Raw genomic sequence first — 24,055 nt, forward strand, 5'->3', positions numbered from 1 at the left:
TTTCCTACTTCATAAGGTGTTTTACAGTTTGCAGAGGGCTTTGGTAGCCCCCTGCTGGGCCATGGAGAGCTGCAGGGTTCAGTGGCTGCCATGCACCACCGCCCCCCCCCCCGCTCCCTCTGTACCCCCACCACTTTCCGGGTGCTCCCACCTCAATGATGTGATCCCTTCCATCCTTGCCGTGCAGTGCTTCCACTGCGCAGATGTCCAGTCCCCCAAAAATCTCTGAGCAAGTATCCACCCACAGCTTGTACCTGCCGAGATGGGGAGCAAGGCAGCCTGTCAGCGCCTGGTTTGGGGCGCGCCACGCTTACCCCCCTCCCCCAACCTGCCCTCCAGCCAGGCCTGAGCCACCCCTACCTGTCAGACATGGCAATCTGCTCGAGCATCGCGGAGCCGGTGTTGGTCTTCCAGTTTCCTGACACTGACGTCCTCCTGGGGTGGGGGGCAAGAGGAGAGAGGACAGAAGCTCAAGGGAGCCTGAGCTGCCCAGGGCAGGGGACCCTGATCCCGGCCCTGGTCTCTTCACTCACATGTAGGCTTTGTAGTTCTGCCCGATCTTCTGGACGCGCACATCATATTTGGCATCAATGAAGGGCTCGGCGGTGGCATATGTCTTGGTCAGCGCTACAACGCTGGCGATGTCCTGGAAGTCGTGCTGGTTGTCCACCTTGACCTGTGGGGGCAGGGTGGGGATCGGGGCCTGCTGAGGACAGGGCAGCCATGGGCCGTGGGGAGGCCTCTGGGTGGGGGCGTGCACGCCAACGGCCTGGGGAGCTGAGTACAGAGTTTTCACATGGACGCAACGGACACGCAGGTGGGGAGATGCGACTTGAAACATACTGAAAACGATTGAACTGTCCACTTTAAGTGGGTAAGTGTTATGGGCGGTGACTTTTATCTCAGTAAAGCTGTGCATGGGAGTGCCCAGACCCAAAGTCAGTGGTTCATACAACAGGAAAGCACACAGAAGCACAGACACGAACATACACATCCCAAGTCCGTTTCCTACATACACAGTGCCAGGGTCAGGGGGATGGAAAGCATGCAGGACCTTAAGACCCTTGAACATGAAAGATCACATGCTGTGTGTTCAACCCAGAGGCATGCATACACAGAGGCACGAAGCAGGATGCACGAACAAAAGAACAGGACACACAGAACTGGTCGAATGTCTGACAGAAGACTGGGCCACCATAACCTAAGAATGCAAGGGAAACAATACACATCGATAAAGATGCCCCAGGACACACAAGCGTACGGAATGACTGGGGTGCATTGACTATGTAATATACACATACACACATAAGCACGATGCCAGGAGTGTGCACCATACACACACACACACACACACACACACGTCCCATCTGGGGACTCACCTTGCCCATCCCGGAGTGTGCGTGCCCCATCTTCACCACCACAGGGTACGTCGTGCTGCTGAGCTGGTTGGGGGGGGGGAGGCAGAGCGTGGTCAGGGCTGGGGGTCCAATCGCCAGGGGTGGGGGATGGTGCTGAGAGAAGCCCATTTAGTGGGAGCCACATCAGGAGCCACTTCCCAGAAGAGGCGAGTCAGAGACAGCCAGCAGCAGGGGTGTCACACAGCGTCTCTGAGCCCAGAATCGAACTCTGAGCCCTGCCTGCCCATCCCTCCCTCCACTACCCCCAAGTGCCAGACATCCCGCCTCTGCTTTCCCGGGCAGAGGCATGGGATAGGGGTGGGGGACTTTTCCGGAAAAGGGAAAGTTTGTTTTGACAGTGAATGGATGATAGAGAAGTGAGCATGTGCGTGTGCGTGCACGGGGGTGTGGTGGTGAGCACACAGTAACCAGACCCCTGAGCCAGGCCTCGTGTGTGAGTGTCAGTCATACACAGACGCAACCTACAGACCTGCACGCAAACCCTCAGAACTCAGACCTACACAACCAAACCTAGAGATTCCCACACATGTCAACACCCGCAAGATGGAAAGACCCAGAACCAATACAGGCTCTGGGAACACTCTGCTCTCTGGCTACAGATATCCACATAGTCTTTCAGCCAGCCGGGTGCTCGCACTTTGGGGCAGGGGCTCCCGGCCAGCCTCCTTGCCCAGCAGCAGACACACACACACACACACACAGACACACACACACACACACCCATACCCGCGCGCGCGCAGCCCCTTTCCTCTCACCCAAACCTACCAGACAGAGGGACACACAGCACGGAGGATTACCCATGCAATACAGAGACAACCGTCAGAACGCAGCAGAGACACACACAACTGATAGGCACACATGACACAACCGGGCACATACTCAACACTCACAGACACACACGCAACACTCCCAGGCATCCGCACAACGAACAGGACCCATGCCTCCTATAGAGATACCCACCTTTCTAGGTAGTCACATAACCACCCACACCACGCCCCCGGGGAGCAAAACGTACATCTAGGGACACACACACATACACAACATGCCTTGCTACCCATACAAACGGAGACACACACACACACACGCATTCGGGTGTGGGGGTACCCCGAGTGCCCTGCGACCCTGGCTGGGGAAAGGGGGCGGGGCCGGGCGCCCCCAGGTTGGGCCCCTGCACCACCGCCCCCTCGCCCTCTCTCTCCGAGAGATGGCTTTCCCGGAGGGGCTGCTGGGGGCGGTGGTGGCGGTTCCCAGTTCCCGACAGGCACAGGAAGCCCGCAGGCTCAGGGTGACCGATTGACCTTCAGGCCTCACCCTCTCTCCCTGCACCCCCACCTTCCTCATTTCCCAAATGACTGGCGTCATGACGGGGCCCTGAGAAGCACGGTGTTGGGACAGGGGTTACAGGGATCCTCTAGTTAGCGTTCCAGGGTGACAACGCAGAGGCGGCGCTTGACGCAAGGCTCCAGCGCACACACAGCTCAGAGCCGAACACCACGTCCACAATTACACGAGCAACCTCGACCGGCTCTGCAGAGGCAGACGGGCAACTCCCCAAAGCGACACAGAGCACGCTTGCACCACGCAGAGGGGCACACGCCACCTAAAGGCACACACGCAGTTCTTGGAGGCAGGGACACAGGAGAGCTCCGCATTAGTGCACACGCACCCCCCCCCCCACCGCCAATCCCCCAGGTTTCTAGACCCCTCTTTTCATAAGCATTCCCTGTTTGCGCTGGACTTGAGCCTGAACACAGCCCCAGGTGTCGGGTGTCAGTGCGCGATTGCGCTGGCCCATGTGTGCAGGAGGGCAGGGAGCTTTGCTCTCTAGGATTCCCCCGAAGAGCCTTGCGTTTTGACTCTCAGCCTCTCCTCCTCCTCGGGCCACATGGCAGCCCCAGGCGGGTCGCTGAACCTTCTCTGGGCCTCAGTTTCCTGGTCTGTACAAGGGGCACAACGGAGGCCCAAAGCACTTGGCATGCTGTGGGCAATGGTGGGGCGTCTGCTCTGCACACCCGGCTGGCCCCACGGTCCCCCTCCACCACCCATCGGGCTCCCCCCGGGGACCACACAGCTGGATACCCCTCCTTGATGCCCCTCCGGTTTCAAAGCGCACACTACAAACCAGATGCCCAGAACCCCTCACGTGTAGACATGCAGCCCGACTTGGGGCTGACTCAGGCTGGGGAGTCAGAGCCGGCCTTGGGGAGCAGCGTCCGTGAGGGGCTTTCCCTTCCTGCACAGCTCCCTCCAGCCAAGCGCTGACTTACTCAGCCCCTGCCTCATTCACTCTCCCTCCCCACTTTCACAACTGGCTTCTCCAAATTCCTGGTTTACTTCCCTTCCCCCCCATCAGGGTCATTTCTTCATCCTCATTCCTTGGTTGGTGGCCCTTGACCCCTTGGTGTGTCTCATTTTCCTCATCTGCCTAGGGAGAGACGCAAGTCTGTGCCTACCGGGGAAGTTGGGAGGAAGAGATTAGTTATTTCAGGGAAAGTGCTTAGTGCACTATCTAGCGCACAGGAAGCCTCCTCCATCCTCAACAAGCTCAGGGCGCCGTTATCAGCACGGGGGGGGGGTGCGGGGAGGGGCTGCCAGCATTGGTTAACAAGGAGGCAGCTGGGATCAAAGCACTCACCGAGATTTTAGAGCCGGGTTTAATACCCATAACAGCTGGTGGTGGTGGTGCTGGCTGAGCTTACCTCCCTGAGTTCCGCAAGCTTCAGGAGCAAGGGGGCAATGAAGACCAAATGGGAGAATTTATACAAAGAATATAGGGCACAGCGCGCAGTGTTCAGTAAGCGGCTGCCGGCATCGCTCCCATCACTATTATTATTGGTCTGCCTTCCCTGACTAACAAAGGACGTTAATGAGCACTTAGAGCCCTTTCCCAGGACCCCAGTGAAGATTCAGGCAGCATCTGGAAGCTGGTGGGCAGGGATTGCCTCACCGCCCCCCCCCCAGAGGTGTGGGAGGGTTGGTGGGGAAGGGGCAGGGCAGGATGGGAGGGGATCTGTTTTCTCCTGACTCACTGCCCTCTTTCCCCACCAGTGAACTACCCCCCCCAACCCCAATGCTCACTAATTCACTGGCACGTTCCCCACTTGCCAGGGCTGTGCCACGCCTCGGGTGAGAGCCTAGCACCGGTTAGTCTGGGTTCAAATCCCAGCCGTGTCCTGTGATCCTGGGAAAGTTCTCCAATCCCTCTATGCTCCTATTTCCTCATCTATAAAATGGGAATAATACCGGTACCCATCTCAGAGGTTTTAGTGTGAGTTTTCAGTGAGAAAAGTTATGCTGAGTGCCTGGTACACAACTGGTGCTCTATAAATGCTGATCGTTTGTCTTTGTGTTTGTTTGCTTGTTTTTCTTAAAGATTTTATTTTAAGTAATCTCCACACCCAATGTGGGGCTGGAACTCACAACCCCAAGATCAATAGTCTGAGCCAGCCAGGAGTCCCTGCCTGTGTTTTTTAGAGGGGTTAAGATCCAGGCTCCAGCTTCAGGCCACCTGAGTTCAAATTCCAGTTCTGCCACTTACTAGCAGTGATCTTGGCTAAGTCACTTAAGCCCTCCGTGCCTCAGTTGTCCCACCTTGTATTCCTCTTCCACGCACGGGCCTTATCTCTCTTCCCTGCTTCTACTCCATTTGTTTCCCCTCTGCCTTGCTTGCCCTTCACCAGACTGTCAGATCCCCCAGGAGAGGGACTTCGGCGGCGTGTGCTCAGCACACAGTAGGTGCACAAGCAATGTTTATTAAAGGGATGAACTCACTGGGGCTTCAGCCATGGGGAGCTGGGCGGGGGACTGGGTAGACTTTGGAGAGAGTTTGGAGACTTTAGGGAATTGCCTTGGGAGGGGGGCTAGTTCTACCTCTAAGCCCTGCACAGAGGCTGCCTGGAAGAGCGGTGACTGATGTGGAGATGGGGGTGGGTGGCCAGGGCGAGGCCCAGAGGGAGGGAGAGGAGGAGGGTGCATCTCCTTTTCGGCAGCCCTCGGCCCGCCCCTTGGCCTCCACCGAGGGTGGGCGGATGAGTAATGCATCCAGGAAGCCTGGAGGCCTGTGGTTTCCGCACCGCTCCCACCCCCGCCCCTCGCGTGGACATTTATCCCCCGCTGCTCAGGCCCTGCCGCCATCGCCGCAGACCCAGCACCCCTGAGAGATACACCAGAGGTAGGCTGGGGCCCTGGGCAGCCCCGCGGGGCCTGGAGCCGGGCTGGAGCTTTCCTGCCAGACCCCTGGCCGCTCAGCCTGGCTGGCCGGCAGGTTCTGGGATCCTGGGCTGGTCAATGGGAGGAGGGCGGGAGGGTGCTGGAACGGCTCCCCGGATCCCCACGCTCCAAACTCCTTGGAACCCCAACATCTACCCCCGACTCCTCCGAACCCATGAGCCCCTAATATCACAGCTGCCTTCCAGGCCACCAGCTCCCCTAAATTTCGCTCCCCTCAACACTCCAGACTCCTAAATCCCCAACTCCACAACTTTCTCTGCTCCCAAACCCTTCAGGCACCCCGCCCCCTTAAGTCCCCAAACTCCCTCAACCCCCAATGTCCTCCCCATTCCTGAGCTTCTCTCCATTCCCCCATCTTAATATGCACAACCCTGAAACCCCAAACTCCTCCAGCTCCCCAAACTCCAAATTCCTCATCCCAGCTTCTCGACCTTACAACTTTCCAGCATCCCTAAATCCTGCAACCCCTCTGCCCCCTTATTCTTTAAATCCCACAATCTCATGTCCTCCCCACTCACCCAGTCCCTGAAATCGCTCAAACACCACAGCTCTCAGCTCCTCTGGGCTCTCAACTCCCAAATCTCCAACTTCCTTAAAATCTCCACACACCTCCAACCCCTCAAGCCCAGAGTGCAGTGGCTTAGTTGCCTTCCAAGCTGGCCGTGGGGGTGGGAGGGGGGGCTGCACACATTGGCAGAGGACCACCGACCACTCCTCCCCACCCCACAGCACCCACCATGGCACCCTTGGCACCCCTGGCCTCCTGCATCCTGTTATTGCTGTGGCTGACAGCCCCCAGCAGGGCCTGTACCTGTGCCCCACCGCACCCGCAGACAGCCTTCTGCAACTCCCAGATCGGTGAGTGCACCCCACTCTGTCCCACACACTCCGTGCTTTGGTTTCCTCTCAATCCCGCAAGGTTCACAATGGCTCCTACCTTTAGAGCAATCCCACTCAGCCCTGCACTGACTGCTTTAGACACATCCTCAGGCTTCCTTGATTTCTCTAGGCCCAATCCCACCCCAGGGCCTTTGCACTGGCGGCTTCCTCTGCCTGGGACACCATTTTGCGAAGGTCTTGGGGTGGGGGCGGCCCCAGATGTCAGGATGGTCTTCCTCGACTACCCTGTTCAAAATTTTAACCCCCATCCCCTAGTACTCCTGATCCCAGCTCTAAAATTCCCCAACACACTGAATGCCTTCCATACGCTTATTTCACTTGTGTTCAGTCTCTTCCTGGCTAGAATGTGAGCTTCACAAGGGAGCGGGGCTTCTGTGGTTTCTGTTCACTGTGGTGTTCCTAACACCCAGAACAGTGCCTGGCACACGGCGTGCTCTGAAATATCTGTGGAGCGAATGAACACACGATGAGTATATGAGAAAGGCTTAAAGCAGCTCCTGGCAAAGAGTAGTCACTCAATATAGAGATTAATCGATTACCCAGGGTGTACATCCCTTGGCGTGCCAGCTGGCATTCCCGCGATCCCTACTGAAGTCTGGGCTTCGCGAATGTTAGGACTGTGATTATTTTACTTTATTGGCTCAAGCAGTCCATTTGACTCGTCTTCCCCTCGCTCCCTCCTGCAGTCATCAGGGCCAAGTTCGTGGGGACTGCAGAAGTCAACCAGACCGACTTAAACCGGCGTTATGAGATCAAGATGACCAAGGTATCCCTCCCGCCCTTTCCCCAGCACTTCCTAACATCTTCCTTCCCGTCAAAGTCAAAGCCCAGGAAGTTAGCTGTGATGTCAGGATGCTAGAGAGGACTTCAGGGAAGAGCGTGGAGTGGGAGGGCTGTCAGTAAGACAGACTCTTGTTGACAGATGTTCAAAGGCTTCAGCGCCTTGGGGAATGCCTCTGACATCCGGTTCGTCGACACCCCCGCCCTGGAGAGCGTCTGCGGATACTTCCACAGGTCCCAGAACCGCAGCGAGGAGTTTCTCATCGCTGGTGAGGCCCCGCCCCCTCGCCCGGTGCCACGCCAGCCGGTCCCTCCGACGCTGCCCGGCAGCAGGGTTGGGGCGAGGCTCCGAGGGGCTGGTCCCAGTTGATATGGGGACCGCCCTGATCTCAGCCTATCAGAAAAGCCGGGGCTTTGCCCCGCCGGGGTCTGTGCGCCAGGGACGCCAATCAGGCGCCGTCCTGCCCCCCTCCCCCGGCCCAGCCAATCAGCTGCTGCCTGTTGCCCCCCGACCCAGGAAACCTGCAGAATGGACACCTGCAGATCAACACCTGCAGTTTCGTGGCTCCCTGGAACAGACTGAGTAGCGCTCAGCGTCGGGGCTTCACCAAGACCTATGCCGCCGGCTGCGAGGAGTGCACGGTGAGTGCCTGGGCCCTGCCCGCCGCCTGGAGAGCGACCCTTTGGGCTCTTCCTCCAAACCGTGGCTTGTTTCTTGCTCCCTCTGGCCATTCCTTGTCCGTATGGCTGCTCCCCAAACTCTAGGGCTGCCCCTGATCTCTCTTGCTCTTCCCCCGAACCTGACACTGTTCCCTGGAAATTCTGGTTGTTCTTAGCTGTGTCTGATTCCTGAGGACCCCGCCATTCCCCGGACTGTCGGGCTGCTGCTTTTCCCTCTAAATCCCCCTTGTGACTATTTTCTAGTCCCTTGTCTATTCCTGACCCCCCCCCCCCCACACCCCGGGATTGTTTCTTGGTTCCCTGGAATGTTCTTCAAGATCCCAAAGTGCTGATGCCCCAACCCACTGACTTTTTTTCCCCAGCACCTCCGATTCTTGCTCTGACTGCCTCACACACAGGGTTGTGTTTTACATTGCCCTTCTGACTGTCCAAGGCTTTCTCCCGATGGCCCTGAAAGTCCTCTGATCCCAGTGGCTGTGTCTGAGCCCCATGGCTCTTTCCTATTCCCAAGTCCCCACCCCCCACCCCTGGGCCAGCTGTTCCCTATCCTTCGGGATAGTTCCCCTGGAAGCCTGCCTGACCGCCCCCCCACCCCCATGACTGTTCCCCAACCGGTATTCCAGGAAACTGATCACAGTTGGCTGGATTACTGTGGCCAAGCCTAGTGACTGTTCCTCCAGCGGGAGGGGCTGTTCTCGAGTCTCTCCCCAGGTGGGGCAACACCAGGTCTCCCTAGCAGCTCAGTGTTGAAAACCGAGGAGGGGAAGGTGCTGCTGTGTAGGGGAGGTAGGGGCAGGGGGAGAAGCCCTCAGAGACATGCCTCCCTTCCCTCCACTAGGTGTTCGCCTGCTCATCCCTCCCCTGCAAGCTGCAGAGTGACACTCATTGCTTGTGGACCGACCAGTTCCTCACCGGCTCGGACAAGGGTTTCCAGAGCCGCCAGCTTGCCTGCCTGCCCAGAGAGCCTGGGCTCTGCACCTGGCAGTCCCTGCGGCCTCGGGTGGCCTAGATCCCACCCCCGCCAGAAGCCGGAGCCTGCACAGTGTTCACCCCACTTCCCACTCCTGTCTGTCTTCATCCCACAAAACAATGAAATAAAGAACTACCATCCAGCAGGCAGTGTCCCCGTGTCATGTCTGGGAACAAATCCATGTCACTGATAACCTGGTGGCAGCACCAGGGGACCAAGGCCGAGGGGGGTGAGGGATGCGAAATCTGTATTTCGCCTAAAATTTCAGGTATTGGGAGTCATTCTCCACATCGGCAACGGCACCCGCGATCAGCCACACCAGCAATGGCCATTTCACCTGCATTACCCACCATAACGTACCAGATAATCTCGCTTTCCCCGATGCTTAAGAACAGCTTACCAGGCTAATTTCTGATCCCTGTTTGCACTGGGCTCTCTAGAAAATTATCCTGCTACTGACAAATCACTACCTCCCTGGCAGACCCCTCTATTCACAAGCCCCTCTCCAGTCACCAAGCTTATTGACAAATGTCTTACTGATTGGCAAACAGCTCTCTCCCCCTGGGCACTGTCCTGATGTCATCCAGGAGGAAGCCCTGCTCCCTCCACATCTATGGGTATTTCCATCCCCACCCTTAAGTTTCGTACTGTGAGTCTGACTTAAGTGAAAGGGGAAAGCTGGGGGGTGGCGCTCAAGAGCGCCCCGGTGTCCCCTCTCACCATGTGACCCAGCCAGGGCCTCTGGAAGAAGGGGCAGCCGGGGCTCCCCATCCGTGGCCTGCGGGAGGGTGGCTGTTTGAGGAATAGCAGGGATGAGGAGAAGTTGTGATCTGGAAATCCCCAAGCTCTGCCCTTCATCCCCTTCCCCTACCTCTCCCTCACTCCCCCCTTTTAATATTTATTTATTTATTTGAGAGAGAGAGAGAGCAGGAGCAGTGAGGAAGGAGCAGAGGGAGAGGGAGAAGCAGACTCCCCACTTAGCAGGGAGCCCGAGGCGAGGCGGGGCTCGATCCCAGGACCCCAGGATCATCACCTGAGCCTAAGGCAGGCACTTACCGATTGCGCCACGCAGGAGCCCCTCCCCTAACTCCTTTGACTACCACTGAAGGCAATACAGCAGTGAAGTGCAGATAGGGTTCAAAATCAAGACCAGGCAGGTATGTCAGCCTTCAATGCCCATTTATCTCCCATACAGACATTGTCTTACCCAAACTGGGGCCTCTAGACCCAAGCCTCACCTTTCTGGCTCATCTTCCCCCATAAATCCTGAGTGACAGATGCTCCAAACATTCCCTTCCGCAGGCCTTCTTGTTCCCCAGCGGGGCCCTTCCCAGTCCCTGGCTTCTGTCCCTTACGCCCCAAAGATCCTGATTCAAGTGGGCTCCTGGGACCCAGAACCTCAGACTGGTGCACACTTGAGCGTCACCCTTGATCTGAACCTGCTTGCAAAAAGGCTCCAGTGCACCTTCTTCGGTGCACTTCCCTCTTCCAATTCCCTCCCATCGGACTGCCCACTGCTCCTAACAAGAAGCCAGATCTCCTCCAGGGAGCTCTGGGGTCAACAAGGTGGCCCCCTGGATCCTCTATGGCCCTCCCTCTTGCACTCCTGGGAGATGCCCCCCAGGGCCCAATGTATGTCCTAAATCAGGATGGGTAGATTTTCAGCTCTCTGCACCCTATTCTCTGCCCGCTCAGGGGACAACCACTGCACTGACAATTTCTGTGTCAACACTGAGACCTCAGTTATGCCTTGGCAGGCTCTGAACCCCGTCCACTGGAAGGGGCAAATGGCCCCTTGGCTGATGCGTGTGACTGTAAGGACCCTTGGTGCCCTCATTGCTATGGGCTCAGCTGCTCCCAACAGTTCACCAAACCCTAGCAGCAGCTCCCTGCATTCTTCCCCTCTTGTCCCCTGGTCCCAGCGCCCATCCTTAGCTGGGCTGGAATCCCTGGGAGGAAGGTGAGGTAGGACGAGGCAGCGGAAAAGGCCAGAGCCGAGCAGCGTGGAGGCCAGTCTCCCGCCGTCTGGTCCGCCAGCAGGTGGTGCCCTGGTTCCAGACGGCAGGGCTTCAAGGCCGGGCCGACCAGCAGGCCCTGAGGAGGCCAGAACAACATCCAAGGCCACCTCCCCAAGCAGGAGCCCCTGGCAGGATTTCTGTCGTCCTGGGGTCCCTACATTCTCTCCATCGCTCTTCTCGAAGATCTACTCCAGTAAAGTGAGTCACAACCCCCCACCCCCAGCATTCCATGTGTCTGGCTGTCAATCTCTGCTCAGGACAGACGGATGGCTGAGAGGAAGCATGTGGGATGACGGCCCTGCGAGGTGTGCAGCATGGAGTTGGGGGGGGCGGTCCCAGCTCAACAGGTGGCCGGGGGGCCGGCCCTCATCTGAGCCTCAATAATTCTCCCTGAAAAAAATGGGCCTCAAGGTGCCTACTCAGAATCCTTCTGAGGTCCATGCTAGGGTTGGAGGATGGTTAATGCATGTGCTCGTCCCATGAATATTTTTCAGGTCAAAACACAAAGCGCTCATAAATAACAACTTCATGGGTAATATCACTAACAGTGACTTTGTTTCTAGACAGGCGACGTGTAGTGATTAAGAACATGAACGTGAAGGCTGGAGCCAGGCCATTTGCATTCCAGTCCTGCCCTTTCCCCTATACAAGCCCTGTGTCCTTGAGGAAATCACATGACCTCTTTGTGCCTCAGTTTCCACATCTGTAAAATGGGGATAGAAAGAATGCCAAACTCGCAGGGACAGTGTGAGCAATAAATGAGGTCATACGTAACACTTACAAGTATTCGTTATCATTAGTAGTAGCAGTATGCCAAATATAATTTCACATATACAATAGTAGTGATCATTCTTATCAGTAACGATTATTTACAATATTGGAAATAATGTGTAATATCAGTAGTAATAATTTAATGCACTCGGAAAACCTTAGTTTAACTTGTGATCCTGGTAACCTCCCCAGAGATGTTACAGATGTTTAATATGCTCGTTTGGGATGTTTCTTCTTATTCCTCTGAAACTTGTACATTTTTTCCCAGTGAGCAAGTCTCCCCAACCGAAAAACACCAACATTTTCAAAGACTTCTAAGGAAACCCTCCCCCGCCCCCAGTGATAATATTCCCCACTATCAAGTCCTCACCGTGGATGACGAAATCACTGCACATACAAATCTCTTCTGTTGCCAAGACCACAGGTGACCAGTTTCTAAGTACTTGGCAAATCTTTTCTTGGAAAAGCTCCCTCTCTTCTCACTCTACAAATCCCCTCTTTCACAACTAGCCCCAGAACAAATACCTCTGTTGAGCTACTGCCTTATTCATAAATACCCCATTGATATCTCCCCATTGGTGACCCCCCACTGACAAATTTCCCCATTTATAAATACCTGGCAGCAATCTATCACCCAGTGAGGGACCCCAGGGACAAATATCTCTCTTCGTAATTACCCATCATCCGCATATCCCCTACTGACCACCCAGTTCACAAATCTATTTATAAATGGTATATTCCCTATTTATGACATAATTCTCATGGACAATCTTGTTTTTTTAAGGATTTTATTTTGGGATGCCTGGGTGGCTCAGTCAGTTAAGCAACTGCTTTTGGCTCAGGTCATGATCCCAGGGTCCTGGGATCAAGCCCCATGCGAGGCTCCCTGCTTCTCCCTCTGCCCCTCCCCCTCTTGCTCAGGCACTCTCTGCCCCTCTCTCAAAAATAAATAAATAAAATCTTTTTTAAAAAAAGATTTTATTTTAAGTAATCTCTACACCCAACCTGGAGCTCAAACTTAGAACCCTGAGATCAAAACTCACATGCTTCGTCTACTGAACCCAGCCAGTCACCATCCCCCACTGACAAGCTTTATCGACAAATCACCCTATTCCTGTATCTCTACCCACTGACATATCTCCTTATTCAGACAGGCCCATCAAAATGCTCCCATTGATAAACCCCCTTGTCAAATCTTCCCATTCAGAAATACCCACCACTGATCTCTATCTCATTGATTAGCCTGCTTGAAAATCTTTCCATTCATTGAGCCCCATATAGCCCCCTATTGATCGACCGTCATTGAAATTTCCCCATCCTTAGATACCTCCATTTGGAAAACTCTCCTTGCTGGAACACCTCCCAATTTATTACCATATATGTTGAAATATCTCTCCCCAGCCCACCAATGACAGATGAAGAGGTAGATTTCTTTTGTTGTTGTTGTTTGGTTTTGGGTTTTTAAAAAAAATTTTTTAAGTAATTTCTACATCCAACCTGGGGCTCGAACTCACAACCCCGAGATCAAGAGCCTCACGCTCCACCAACTGCGCTGATGGAGCCAGCGAGGCGCTCTACACGAAGAGGCAGATTTCTATAATAAGACCAACCCTTTCTTTTCCTCGGTAATGACGGACACCTAGGTCTCACCATCCAGCCCTGGACGCCTCCTCTATGGCAGTAGTGAAAACCCCAAAACCAACTCTTATCACACCAGAAAGCTCCCTCCAAAGGAAAAAATTGGGACGCAGGTTGTCTTTCAGTGTGGGAATGAAGGTGGAGATTTTTGAAAAAAAAAAATATATATATAAGTTGAAAGTCTCTTTAAGAGGCCACTGGAACCTCAGATAGACTGCCCAACTCCTGATCCCCACTCCAGTAGAAGACTGGAGGTACGCTCCCTTGAAAGAAGAAAAGAGAGCTCATGTGGGCAGGAATACCCACGCCACACCTCCCTCTTGTTGACTATTTTTTTTATAAAGTTTTTTTTTATTTATTTGATAGATAGAGATCACAAGTAAGCAGAGAGGCAGGCAGAGAGAGAGAGTGGGGGAAGCAAGCTCCCTGCTGAGCAGAGAGCCTGATGCAGGGCTCGATCCCATGACTCTGGGATCATGACCTGAACCGAAGGCAGAGGCTTTAACCTACTGAGCCACCCAGGCGCCCCTCTTGTTGACTTTATCTACCCCTGAACTTGGGCCTCTTGCCGAACCTTTGAGGAGAGCTACAGCTCTGATGGATGGAGGTGGGGTCACCGGCCAGAGGTCCAGACTCAGTGTCTTCCCCCCACCCCACCATGGGGCCTCCCCCTGACCCCAGGCCCCTAGAAAGCAGTAGTGTTAGACAGGTGCTCCCGGGATCTTCTCCTGCTTAGGGATGAGCTGGGCCAGAGAAAGACCATTTCTCAGCTCTACCCCCTACCCATGTCTCTCAGGCACCAGCCATAGTCCCACCTTCCTGCTGGTCCCTGCTTTGCTCCTGGCTCTGTCCGTGACCACCCCTGGGCAAGCCTTTGGATGCTACCATCCACACACCCATACTATTTATTGTAACCCAGACATGGATAAGTCTGGGCAGACCTTGGAGAGGCCTCCAACACAGGGGCTCATGGTGAGGTTCCAGAAGGGGAGGTAAAGCCCCTTGAGGTGATAGAACCTGGATGGGAGGTGCTCTGCAAACTTTTTTCAGGAGTCTTAGGGATGATGGAAATCTTGCCTCAACCCAAAAGGGTTCCCTGACACATTTCTCCCATTCCTAGTTCTCACGGCTTAATTCCTGGGACTAGTCGTCCTCATGTGGGACCATCATGTGGGAGACTTTGCCAACCTCTTCCTTACACCTGTCTCCCCACCAAAATACAAGCCCCTGACCCTGCTCTGGTGGAGGAAATGGGTGAGTCTCTGAGACCAAAAAGCTACTGATGTGACACTAAGACCTCGGTCCCTCACCCCATAAATGCTCCTTGGGGTACCTCTCCCTTTCCTTCCTTGTTTCACAATCAAGGTTCCTAAAGGGGTCCTGAACCTCTGGTTCACATGTGTACCCAAATATAAAGAGCAATGTGGTCCGTTCTATTTACATACTCTCCAAGAACAGCTGTGGGGACATCCATGAGGAGAGTCTCTACCCTGCACGGACTCCTCATCCTCAGGCTTCTCCCCATCTCAGCCCTGGAACTCTGTACCCCCTGTCCAGGGTATTTTTCCCACAAGTGCCCCCCCCCAGGATACTATGCCCCAGTTGAGGCCAATCCCAGCAAATTCTATCCCAATACCATAGTGTTCTGAGTCTTCGTGATTGACCACTCGCGGATCACATTCCTAGCCAAGGGACTTCTGGTCACGCTTTACTGACCTCCGGGAGTCAGGCATGGCATTTGTCCTCTCTAGGCTCTGCGAGAGATGGGAACTTGCACTTCTGGAAATGAGTGGTGTATCCTCGGAAGGGGCTTTGAGAGGAGCCTATTGGGGAGGCTTCATGAATATCTACAGGGAAGGGTGGCCCAGGGTGGGTGGTTGGGTGTTGAGTGTGTCTCTCAGGTGTGCATGGCCACAGTGCCACTCTTCCCTGTTCTTTCTGCTCTCTGCTCCCTCCCTGCATCCCCTGCCCCTTCACCCTGTTCTCCGTCCCTGGCCCCTGGCCCCTGCTCCTCCTCCACGTTCCCTCTCCCTCTCCCTGCTCCTGCTCCCTCTCTTCGCTCTCTTCTTCCTGCCCTGCTCCTCCCTGCTTCCCCACCATGATCTATTCCCTTTCCCTCTTCCCTGACCCCTCTGCCCATGCTTTGTGCCTGCCACCCTGCTCTCCTTGGAGCAAAAAGCTATGAGAAGTGTGAGGAGGGGTGGGTGCTCTGCCCAACCACTTCTACATGCCTTCCTGCCAGCAACACCCCCCCCCCACCCCACAAAGCCACATCCGTAAGTCCCAACCTTGCACAGTGTCTGTGGAGGGACACCTGCTTATCAGAGCATAGGCAAGAACATGAAGCCATGAGGAGAGCCTGGGTGGCTCAGTCGTTATGCTTAAGCAGCTTCCTTTGGCTCAGATTACAATCCCAGGGTCCTTGGATGGAGCCCCTCATCATGCTCAGCGGGGAGTCTTCTTCTCCCTCTCCCTCTACCCCTCCTCCCTGCTTGTGCTCTCTCTTGCGTGCTCTTTCAAATAAACAAAACCTTAAAAAAAAAGAGCAGGAAACCACGAACTTGGCTGCCTTCCCTGATGACCCAGTATCTGCTCTTGAATCCTCCTCACGAACAACCGCCTTCTGCCTGGAGCCCAGCCTTCTACTCAGCCACAGTGAGTCAGGGACTCTCCACCTTTCTCATTTGCAAGACTCCTCAAGCCCACCAACTTCCCACTACTGGCCCCTCAAGCCTCCCACAGACCGTCGCATTCTACCTGTGCTAGGGATCTATCTGGTGACATCGTGCTTCTTTGTCTGGACACAAACAACAGGAATGTGTTCACTTTGTGACAATATAAGGATCTGCACACCCAGGACGGGGTTCTCTTTCCTGGACTTGTCATATCTCCGTGAGATTGGCCCCTCCAAAGAAAACTCCCCATCCTCTTGATGCGTCTCCCCCATGCCTTCCTTCACTTCCTTACTCACTCCTGCCCTCTCTTTTTTCACACAATCCTTACATCCCTGACTCTGTTGATTCACACTCCCAAGCACCCATCTCCTTCCCCACAGCACGGAATCCATGAATCCTGGGCCCAGAGAAGGGACTGGATCCTGAGAAGCCTTGGGATCAGACTCAACCTGTTCCCCTGGGTACCCTCCGTACATACTCACTGAGCCATATATCACCTGGAGTGTAGGAAGCAAGGGAGGGGAAGCAACCCTGACAGTTCCTGGTGCCCTGCAGCCTGGATGGGAGTCGATGGGGTAGTGGAGTCAGAGTCTCCATAGGTGCCTCCCACCACGTGATGGAGGTTGGGCAACCTTCCCACCAGAGCTTCAAAAGTACGGGGTGGGGAAGACGGCTTCCACAAATCCACGCCTAGCTTACGACCCTCCATGCGACACGCTGGGATGGGGGACAAAAGAGGAAATGTGAGTGGCAAGCTAGCCTGCGGGAAGTCCAATGCCCATGCGATCCAGCCGCCATCATCGCTCGCCATTAGCTCTATCTTCTTCTCGGCCTCTTCGGTCCTATTCTTTCTGCCTATGCATAGCTACAGAATAGCCAGGAGGTGGGACTGCCCTACTAGGTATCAGTAGTCAATGAGAAAATACAGTCATTAAGCTAGGGTTGCTCCAGGACAGGTGTAAAGAAAGTGACCAATGGACTGGATCAGAGTCCCGAACTGGCCCCCATTCACACATGAGATTTGGGTACATGGCGGAGGCGGCATACCAGATCTGTGGGGGAGGAAAGGAAAGATATGAAACTGGATCTCAACCTACTTCACCCTGTATAGGAAGATCAATTCTAAAGAACACGCATAATAAAGACATTTGTGAGAGTGCTTCTTCTTCGCTATGTGAAGAACGGTGGTACATAAGTGAATGGACGTTTCAACCATCCTGTAATGCATGTAGAGAAGTGTCCAAAACACATGTAATAGCGATGTCTATAAGAGTGCTAAAAAAAAGGGAAAAAATCCATTTCAGATGAAGGATTTCAATGTCAAAAACAAAGCTTGCCACTTTTATCATCCACTAGATTCCCATATGTACATGGATCTATATCTGGACTTTTAATTTTTCTTTTAGTCTGTCAGACTGCCTGTTCATGTGTCAGCATCATATTGTTTAAATTAGAAAACCTTCATAGAATGTTCGCTGGCAGAGGCATTAGACTCCCTCAAGGCTGTTAGGGCTAATTCCCCCCACCCCCCATTATAGCTTTTCTTTCTTTTTTTTTTTTAAATGGATATTCTTCCATGTTTGCATTTTCTTTTTTTTCTTAAAGATTTTATTTATTTATTTGACAGAGATCACAAGTAGGCAAAGAGGCAGGCAGAGAGAGAGAGAGGAGGAAGCAGGCTCCCTGCTGTGCAGAGTCTGATGTGGGGCTCGATCCCAGGACCCTGGGAACATGACCTGAGCTGAAGGCAGAGGCTTTAACCCACTGAGCCACTCAGGCGCCCCACATGTTTGCATTTTCATGTGAAGTTCACTATCAACTTTTATCAGTTGCAGATAAAAGCTTATAGGTATGTTTCTGGGGTTCACATTACATTTATAAATGAAGACTTGAGAAGGGAAACTGATATCTTTATGATACTAATTCATCCTATCCAAGAACAAGGAATGTCTTTGCTCTTGTGTGAGTTTACCTTTGTGTCTTTCAGGAGTGTTTTAAATTTTTCTTCATATAAGTTTGCATTACTCCTTGTTGACTTTATCCTGACAGATCTTATCCTTTTTTGTTATCATAAATAGCATTTTCCCTTATATTATATATCTGGTTCTTTGTGTGTGTGAAAACTAATTTCTATATATTGATTTTATATTCTTCTGTATTACTGAATTCTTTATTGCTTGAATTAACTTTATTATTGGTTCTCCTGGGAATTTCCGGGTATACTATTGGTATTGTCTTAAATAGAGATATTTTTAGGGACCCTGGGTGGCTCAGTCAGTTAAGTGACTGCCTTCAGCTCAGGTCATGATCATGGAGTCCCAGGATCTGAGTCCTGCAACAGGCTCCCTGCTCAGTGGGGAGTCCGCTTCTCCCTCTGACCATCCCCCCTTTAGTGCTCTCTCTCTCTCACTCTTTCTCAAATAAATAAACAAAATATTTAAAAAATAGAGATGATTTTGTATTTTCTTTCCCCATTCTTACATCTGTAATTATTTTTCCTAGTCTAACTGCATTGGTCTAATACCTCTAAGTACAACTTTGAAAAGGAGTGCAGACAGAGGGCATTGCCTTGTTTCTGATCTTAGTGGAAATGCCTTCCATGTTGTTTCATTAAGTTGATGATAACTTTAGGATTGACGTATACAAATTTTTTCATGTTAAGAAGTTATCAGTTGATTTCTATTTTTGAATGATCATATCAGAATTCTGCCAAAGTCTTTTAAAATATCTATGGAAATATCATATGGTTTTCTCTTTAGATCTATTAATAAATTGTATGATATTAACACATTACTTATAAAGAACCATCCTTGCATGCCCAGAAGGAAACTCACTTACTGGGTTATGCTACATTATTTTCTAAATTTAGTTTTGAATTAATTTGCTAAAATTTCAGTTAGGATTATTGCATTGTTATTAACAAGTGAAAATAGTCCATGCGTTTTTGAGTGCAATAAATGTTATAATTGCTTTAGTAAAACCATGTGGAAATTTCTTTTCATTCTCTGTTCTCTGGAATGATTTATTTGGCATTAGGATTAACTCCTCCATAAGTTTGGAGACTTCTCCTGTGAAACCACCTGGGCCCAATGCTTTTTTATGAGGCAGTTTCTTACTCACCTTCTCTTTTGTTTTATGGAAATTGGTCTTTTAAGCTCTAATTGGGTCAATTTGGGTAAATTGTGCTTCTCTAGGAAATTATCCATTCTGTCTAGGTTTTAAAATTTTATCCATGTATGCTTTTTAATATTTTGACTTTTGGATCATGCTAATGTCTTACATGAAGAAATAAACAATTAAGTCATAGATGGGGAAAAGACTAAAATTTAATAAAAAGAGAAACAAATTATATTTGAAATACAATGAATAAGGTAATCATGCTGAACGAAAAATAAAATAACCGAGAAACTTTTGAATATAGCACTTTGACTGTGCATCCTCACCTAAAGACCTAAAAAGGGCAAACAAATATCAGGCTTTTAGTTTGTTTTTCATAGTGGTGTGGATGTTGAAATTCTAAAAATACATTCTGTGTACTGTGGGACCGAGCAAATGAGTAAACACACTGATCACTGATGATATTGGAGGCTAGGGTTCTCACTGTTATAGAAGAAAAATATAAGTATAGACGGGGGAAAGCTAAATGGGACCCTGTGATGTGTTGGGTTACAATTAGAGGTATCAGTGTGAACACATTTTATATATATATATATATATTTTTTTTTTCTTAGCTCTATATAATGAGAGGGCCTAGAAGCAAAGATATTCTAGTATCAATGAGTACATCTGGCTCCCACACCCTGGTTTTGAAATGCTATCATCTTAGGGCTGGGGTGGGAAAGAGGAAGGTGTGTCTGGAAGTGATGTCAGTGGAATGCCAGAGTAAGGGCCTATAAAAATCTTCTCTTCCGGGGCGCCTAGGTGGCTCAGTGGGTTAAACCTCTGCCTTCGGCTCGGGTCATGATCTCAGGGTCCTGGGATCGAGCCCCACATCAGGTTCTCCACTCAGTGGGGAGCCTGCTTCCCTGCCTCTCTCTCTGCTTGCCTCTCTGCCTGCTTGTGATTTCTCTCTGTCAAATAAATAAAATCTTTAAAAAAAAAATCTTCTCTTCCATAAAAGCAATGGGAATGCTGGCAAAATTGTCAAAATTAATTTTTTCAGAACTCTAAAAATTGGCCAAAGGCTTATAATAATTCAGGAAGCATCTATTCAAGAAAAATGGCTGAATCTCAGTAAGAACAGTATGCTTTGTGGCATTCGGACTTTCTGTTTCCTTCACCTTCTCCGTACCTCCATAACAGCCTTGAAAATCAACAGTCTTGTAATCCTGATGAAAACCAGAAGCCTAACAGCCAGAGCGGGAGGAAGAACAGGGTTGGAATTTCCTCCAAAAGTCCCATTCCTAGAGAACTATCTTTATTTGACCTGTCTGGCACTTTCCTAGAAAACTCCATTCACAGGGCTTGTCTATTTGATCTGACTCAGAGTTCAACTAGTGTGAATAGCTTTCCCTGTTGTTGTTGTTGTTGTTGTTTTTTTTTTTTTTTTCAAAAATAATCAGTAGCAATTGTTTAGCATAGCAAGTGCTGGAGGCAGTGATTATAGTAGGACAAACATTACAAGCAGACTGAAAAACCTAACAGGAAAAGTTGGGTAAGGAGATCTTCATAGGAGGCTTTGAAAAACACTGACAAATTCCCAGGAATCTAGAAAACCACAAATATGCCCAAGGCTGTGTGCATGCTCAGGATCTCTGGCTGATCTTGAGGCTCTGCAAAACTGGGAAGTAAAGGCTAAGGCAAAGTTGTAAACAGCCTGCCAGAGCATTGAGGGAAGGCCCCAACAGGCACACAGGGTCCATCATCAAAGCAGGTTCAGAGAGAACATATCTCAACATAATTAAGGCCTTACATGAAAAGTCCATGGCTAACATCTTACTCAGTGGGGGAAAACTGAGAGTTTTTCCTCTAAGATCAGGAACATGATAGGGATGTCCACTCTCACCACTTTTATTCAACATACTATGGAAGTCCTAGCCACAGCAATCAGACAAGAAAAAGAAATAAGTCACCTGAATTAGTAAGGAAGAAGTAACATTTTCAATGTTTGCAGATGAAATGATATTATATATAAAAAGCCCTAAAGATTCCACCAAAAAACTACTAGAACTGATTGCTGAATTCAGAAAAGTCACAGGATACAAAATTAATGTATAGAAATCTGTTGCATTTCTATACACTAACAATGAAGTAGCAGAAAGAGAAACTAAGATACTAATTAAGAGAAATTAACAAACAATCCCATTTACAACTGCACCAAGAATAATAAAATACCTAAGAATAAACGTAATCAAGGACATGGCAGATCCATACTCTGAAAACCATAAAACACTGATGAGAGAAATTGAAAATGACACAAACAAATGGAAAGGTATTTCGTACTCATGGATTGGGAGAACCATTATTGTTAAAATGTCCGTACAACCCAAAGCAATATACAGATTTAATGTAATCCCCATCAAAATGTCAACAGCATTTTCCACAAAACTAGAACAGATGATCCTAAAATTTGTATAGAACCACAAACGACCCCAAATAGCCAAAGCAATTTTGAAAAATAAGAACAAAACTGACAGTATCACAATCCCAGATTTGAAGATATACTACAGAGCTGCAGTAATCAAAACAGTATGCTACCAGCACAAAACTGGACACGTAGATTAATGGAAAAGAATAGAGAGTCCAGAAGTAAACCCATATGCATACAGTCAATTAATCTGTGAGAAAGGAGACAAGAATACACAATGGGGAAAAGGCAGTCTCTTCAACAACTGATGTTGGCAAAACTGGACAGCTACATGCAAAAGAATGAAACTGCATCACTTTCTGACACCGTGCACAAAAATAAACTCAAAATGGATTGAAGACCTAAACGTGAGTCCTGAAACCATAAAATTCCTAGAGACATACACTGGCAATAATTTCTTTGACATCAGCCATGGAAACATTTTTATAGGTATGTCTCCTCAGGCAAGGGAAACAAAGCAAAATTAGAGTATTGGGACTACACCAAAATAAAAATCTTTGGTACATCAAAAGAAATCACCAGTTAAACAAAAAGGCAACCTACTGAATGGGAGAAGATATTTTCAAATCAGTAGGGGTTAATCTGATGAGGGGTTTATATCCAAAATATACAAAGAACTCATACAGCTCAACACTAAAAAGCCCACAAATAATCTAATTAAAAAGAGAACTTGAATAGATATTTCTCCAAAGAAAACATCCAGATGTCCAACAGACACATGAAATGATGCTCAACATCATTAGTCATCAAGGAAATGCAAATTAAAACCAGAATGAGATATCACCTCACACCTGTCAGAATGGCTAAAATCAAAAACACAAGAAATAAGAAGTGTTGGCGAGGATGCGGAGAAAAAGGAACACTCATGTACTGTTGGTGGGAATGCAAATTGGTGCAGTCACTGTGGAAAATAGTATGGAGGCTTTTCAAAAAATTAAAAATAGAATTATCATGTGATCCAGTAATTCCACTATGCAGTATTTACCCAAAGGAAAGGAAAACATTAATTCAAAAATATATATCCCTGGGGCACCTGGGTGGCTCAGTGGGTTAAAGCCTCTGCCTTCAGCTCAGATCATGGTCTCAGGGTCCTGGGATCAAACCCCACATAGGGCTCTCTGCTCAGCGGGGAGCCTGCTTCCTCCTCTCTCCCTGCCTGCCTATCTGACTACTTGTAATCTCTATCAAATAAATAAATAAAATCTTTAAATATATATATATATATATATATATATATATATATATATGCTTACTGCAGCATTATTTACAACAGCCAAGATATGGAAGCAACCCAAGTGTCTATCTATAGATGAATGGATAAAGAAAATGTGGTATATTTACAATGGACTATTACTCAACCATTAAAAAGAATGAAATCTTGCCATGTGCAAAGACATGGACAGAGCTAGAGAGGATAATGCTAAGTGAAATAAGTCAGAGAAAGGCAAATACTATATGATTTCACTCATATGTGAGATTTAGGGGGAGGGAGGGAAAAAGAAGACAAAATCAGAGAGGGATACAAATGATAAGAGACTCTAAACTCTAGGAAACAAACAGGATTGCTAGATGGGAGGTGGATGTAGGCATGGGGTAACTGGGTGATGGGCATTAAGGAGGGCACCTGATGTTATGAGCTCTGAGTGTTATATGCAACTGATGAATTACTAAACTCTACCTCTGAAGCTAATAATACATTATATGTTAATTAATTGATTTGAAGTAAAAATAAGAAACAAAACAAGAATAAAGGAGATAGAAAAAAATGCCTAGTGATGCCTGGGTGGCTCAGTCACTTAAGCATCTGCCTTTGGCTCAGGTCATGGTCCCAGGGTCCTAGGATTGAGTCCCGAGTTGGGCTCCCTGCTCAGGTGGGAGTCTGCTTCTCCCTCTGCCTGCTGCTCCCCCTGCTTGTCCTTTTTCTCTCTTTCTCTGACAAATAAATAAATAAATACAATCTTTAAAATTGTTCATAATTTAAAAAAACCCCACATTCTTAAATACAGAGAACAAACTGGTGGTTTCCAGAGGGAAGGTGGGGTGGGGGAGGGGGATGGACAAAATAAATAAAAGGGATTAAGAGTACACTTATCTTTGATGAGCACTGAGAGAGGTACAGAATTGTTGAATCATTATATTATACATCTGGAACTAACATATAACACTGCATGTTAATTATACTTCAATAAAAAATAAGTAATGAGGGGCGGTGGCATCTGGGTGGCTCAGAAGGTTAAGCTTCTGATTTCGGCTCAGGTCATGATCTCAGGGTCCTGGGATCGAGCCCCGCATCGGGCTCTCTGCTCAGCAGGAAGCCTGCTTCCCTCTCTCTCTGTCTGCTTCTCTGCCTACTCGTGATCTGTCTCTCTCTGTCAAGTAAATAAATA

At 49.9% G+C, this 24,055-nt stretch overlaps 2 protein-coding genes across 3 annotated transcripts in view; one reads left to right on the forward strand and one right to left on the reverse strand.

Moving 5' to 3' along the window:
- SYN1 (synapsin I) overlaps positions 1 to 24,055 on the reverse strand; it is a 46,606-nt gene that overhangs the window by 4,401 nt on the left and 18,150 nt on the right. For both annotated transcript variants that reach the window (XM_045995100.1, XM_045995099.1), the window contains exons 6-9: positions 1,380 to 1,442; positions 534 to 676; positions 361 to 435; positions 152 to 254 (exon numbers count right to left, since the gene is read on the reverse strand). In XM_045995100.1, the coding sequence (XP_045851056.1) occupies positions 152 to 254; positions 361 to 435; positions 534 to 676; positions 1,380 to 1,442 (384 nt within the window). The remainder of the gene's footprint in view (positions 1 to 151; positions 255 to 360; positions 436 to 533; positions 677 to 1,379; positions 1,443 to 24,055) is intronic.
- On the forward strand, positions 5,449 to 9,121 carry TIMP1 (TIMP metallopeptidase inhibitor 1). Its single transcript, XM_045995105.1, has 6 exons — positions 5,449 to 5,589; positions 6,378 to 6,506; positions 7,235 to 7,314; positions 7,471 to 7,597; positions 7,846 to 7,970; positions 8,848 to 9,121. The coding sequence occupies exons 1-6, from the start codon at positions 5,454 to 5,456 to the stop codon at positions 9,016 to 9,018; spliced, it is 768 nt and encodes a 255-aa protein (XP_045851061.1). The 5' UTR covers positions 5,449 to 5,453; the 3' UTR covers positions 9,019 to 9,121.

The sequence above is a fragment of the Meles meles genome, chromosome X, assembly GCF_922984935.1.
Source record: "Meles meles chromosome X, mMelMel3.1 paternal haplotype, whole genome shotgun sequence".
NCBI classification, from domain to species: Eukaryota; Metazoa; Chordata; class Mammalia; order Carnivora; family Mustelidae; genus Meles; species Meles meles.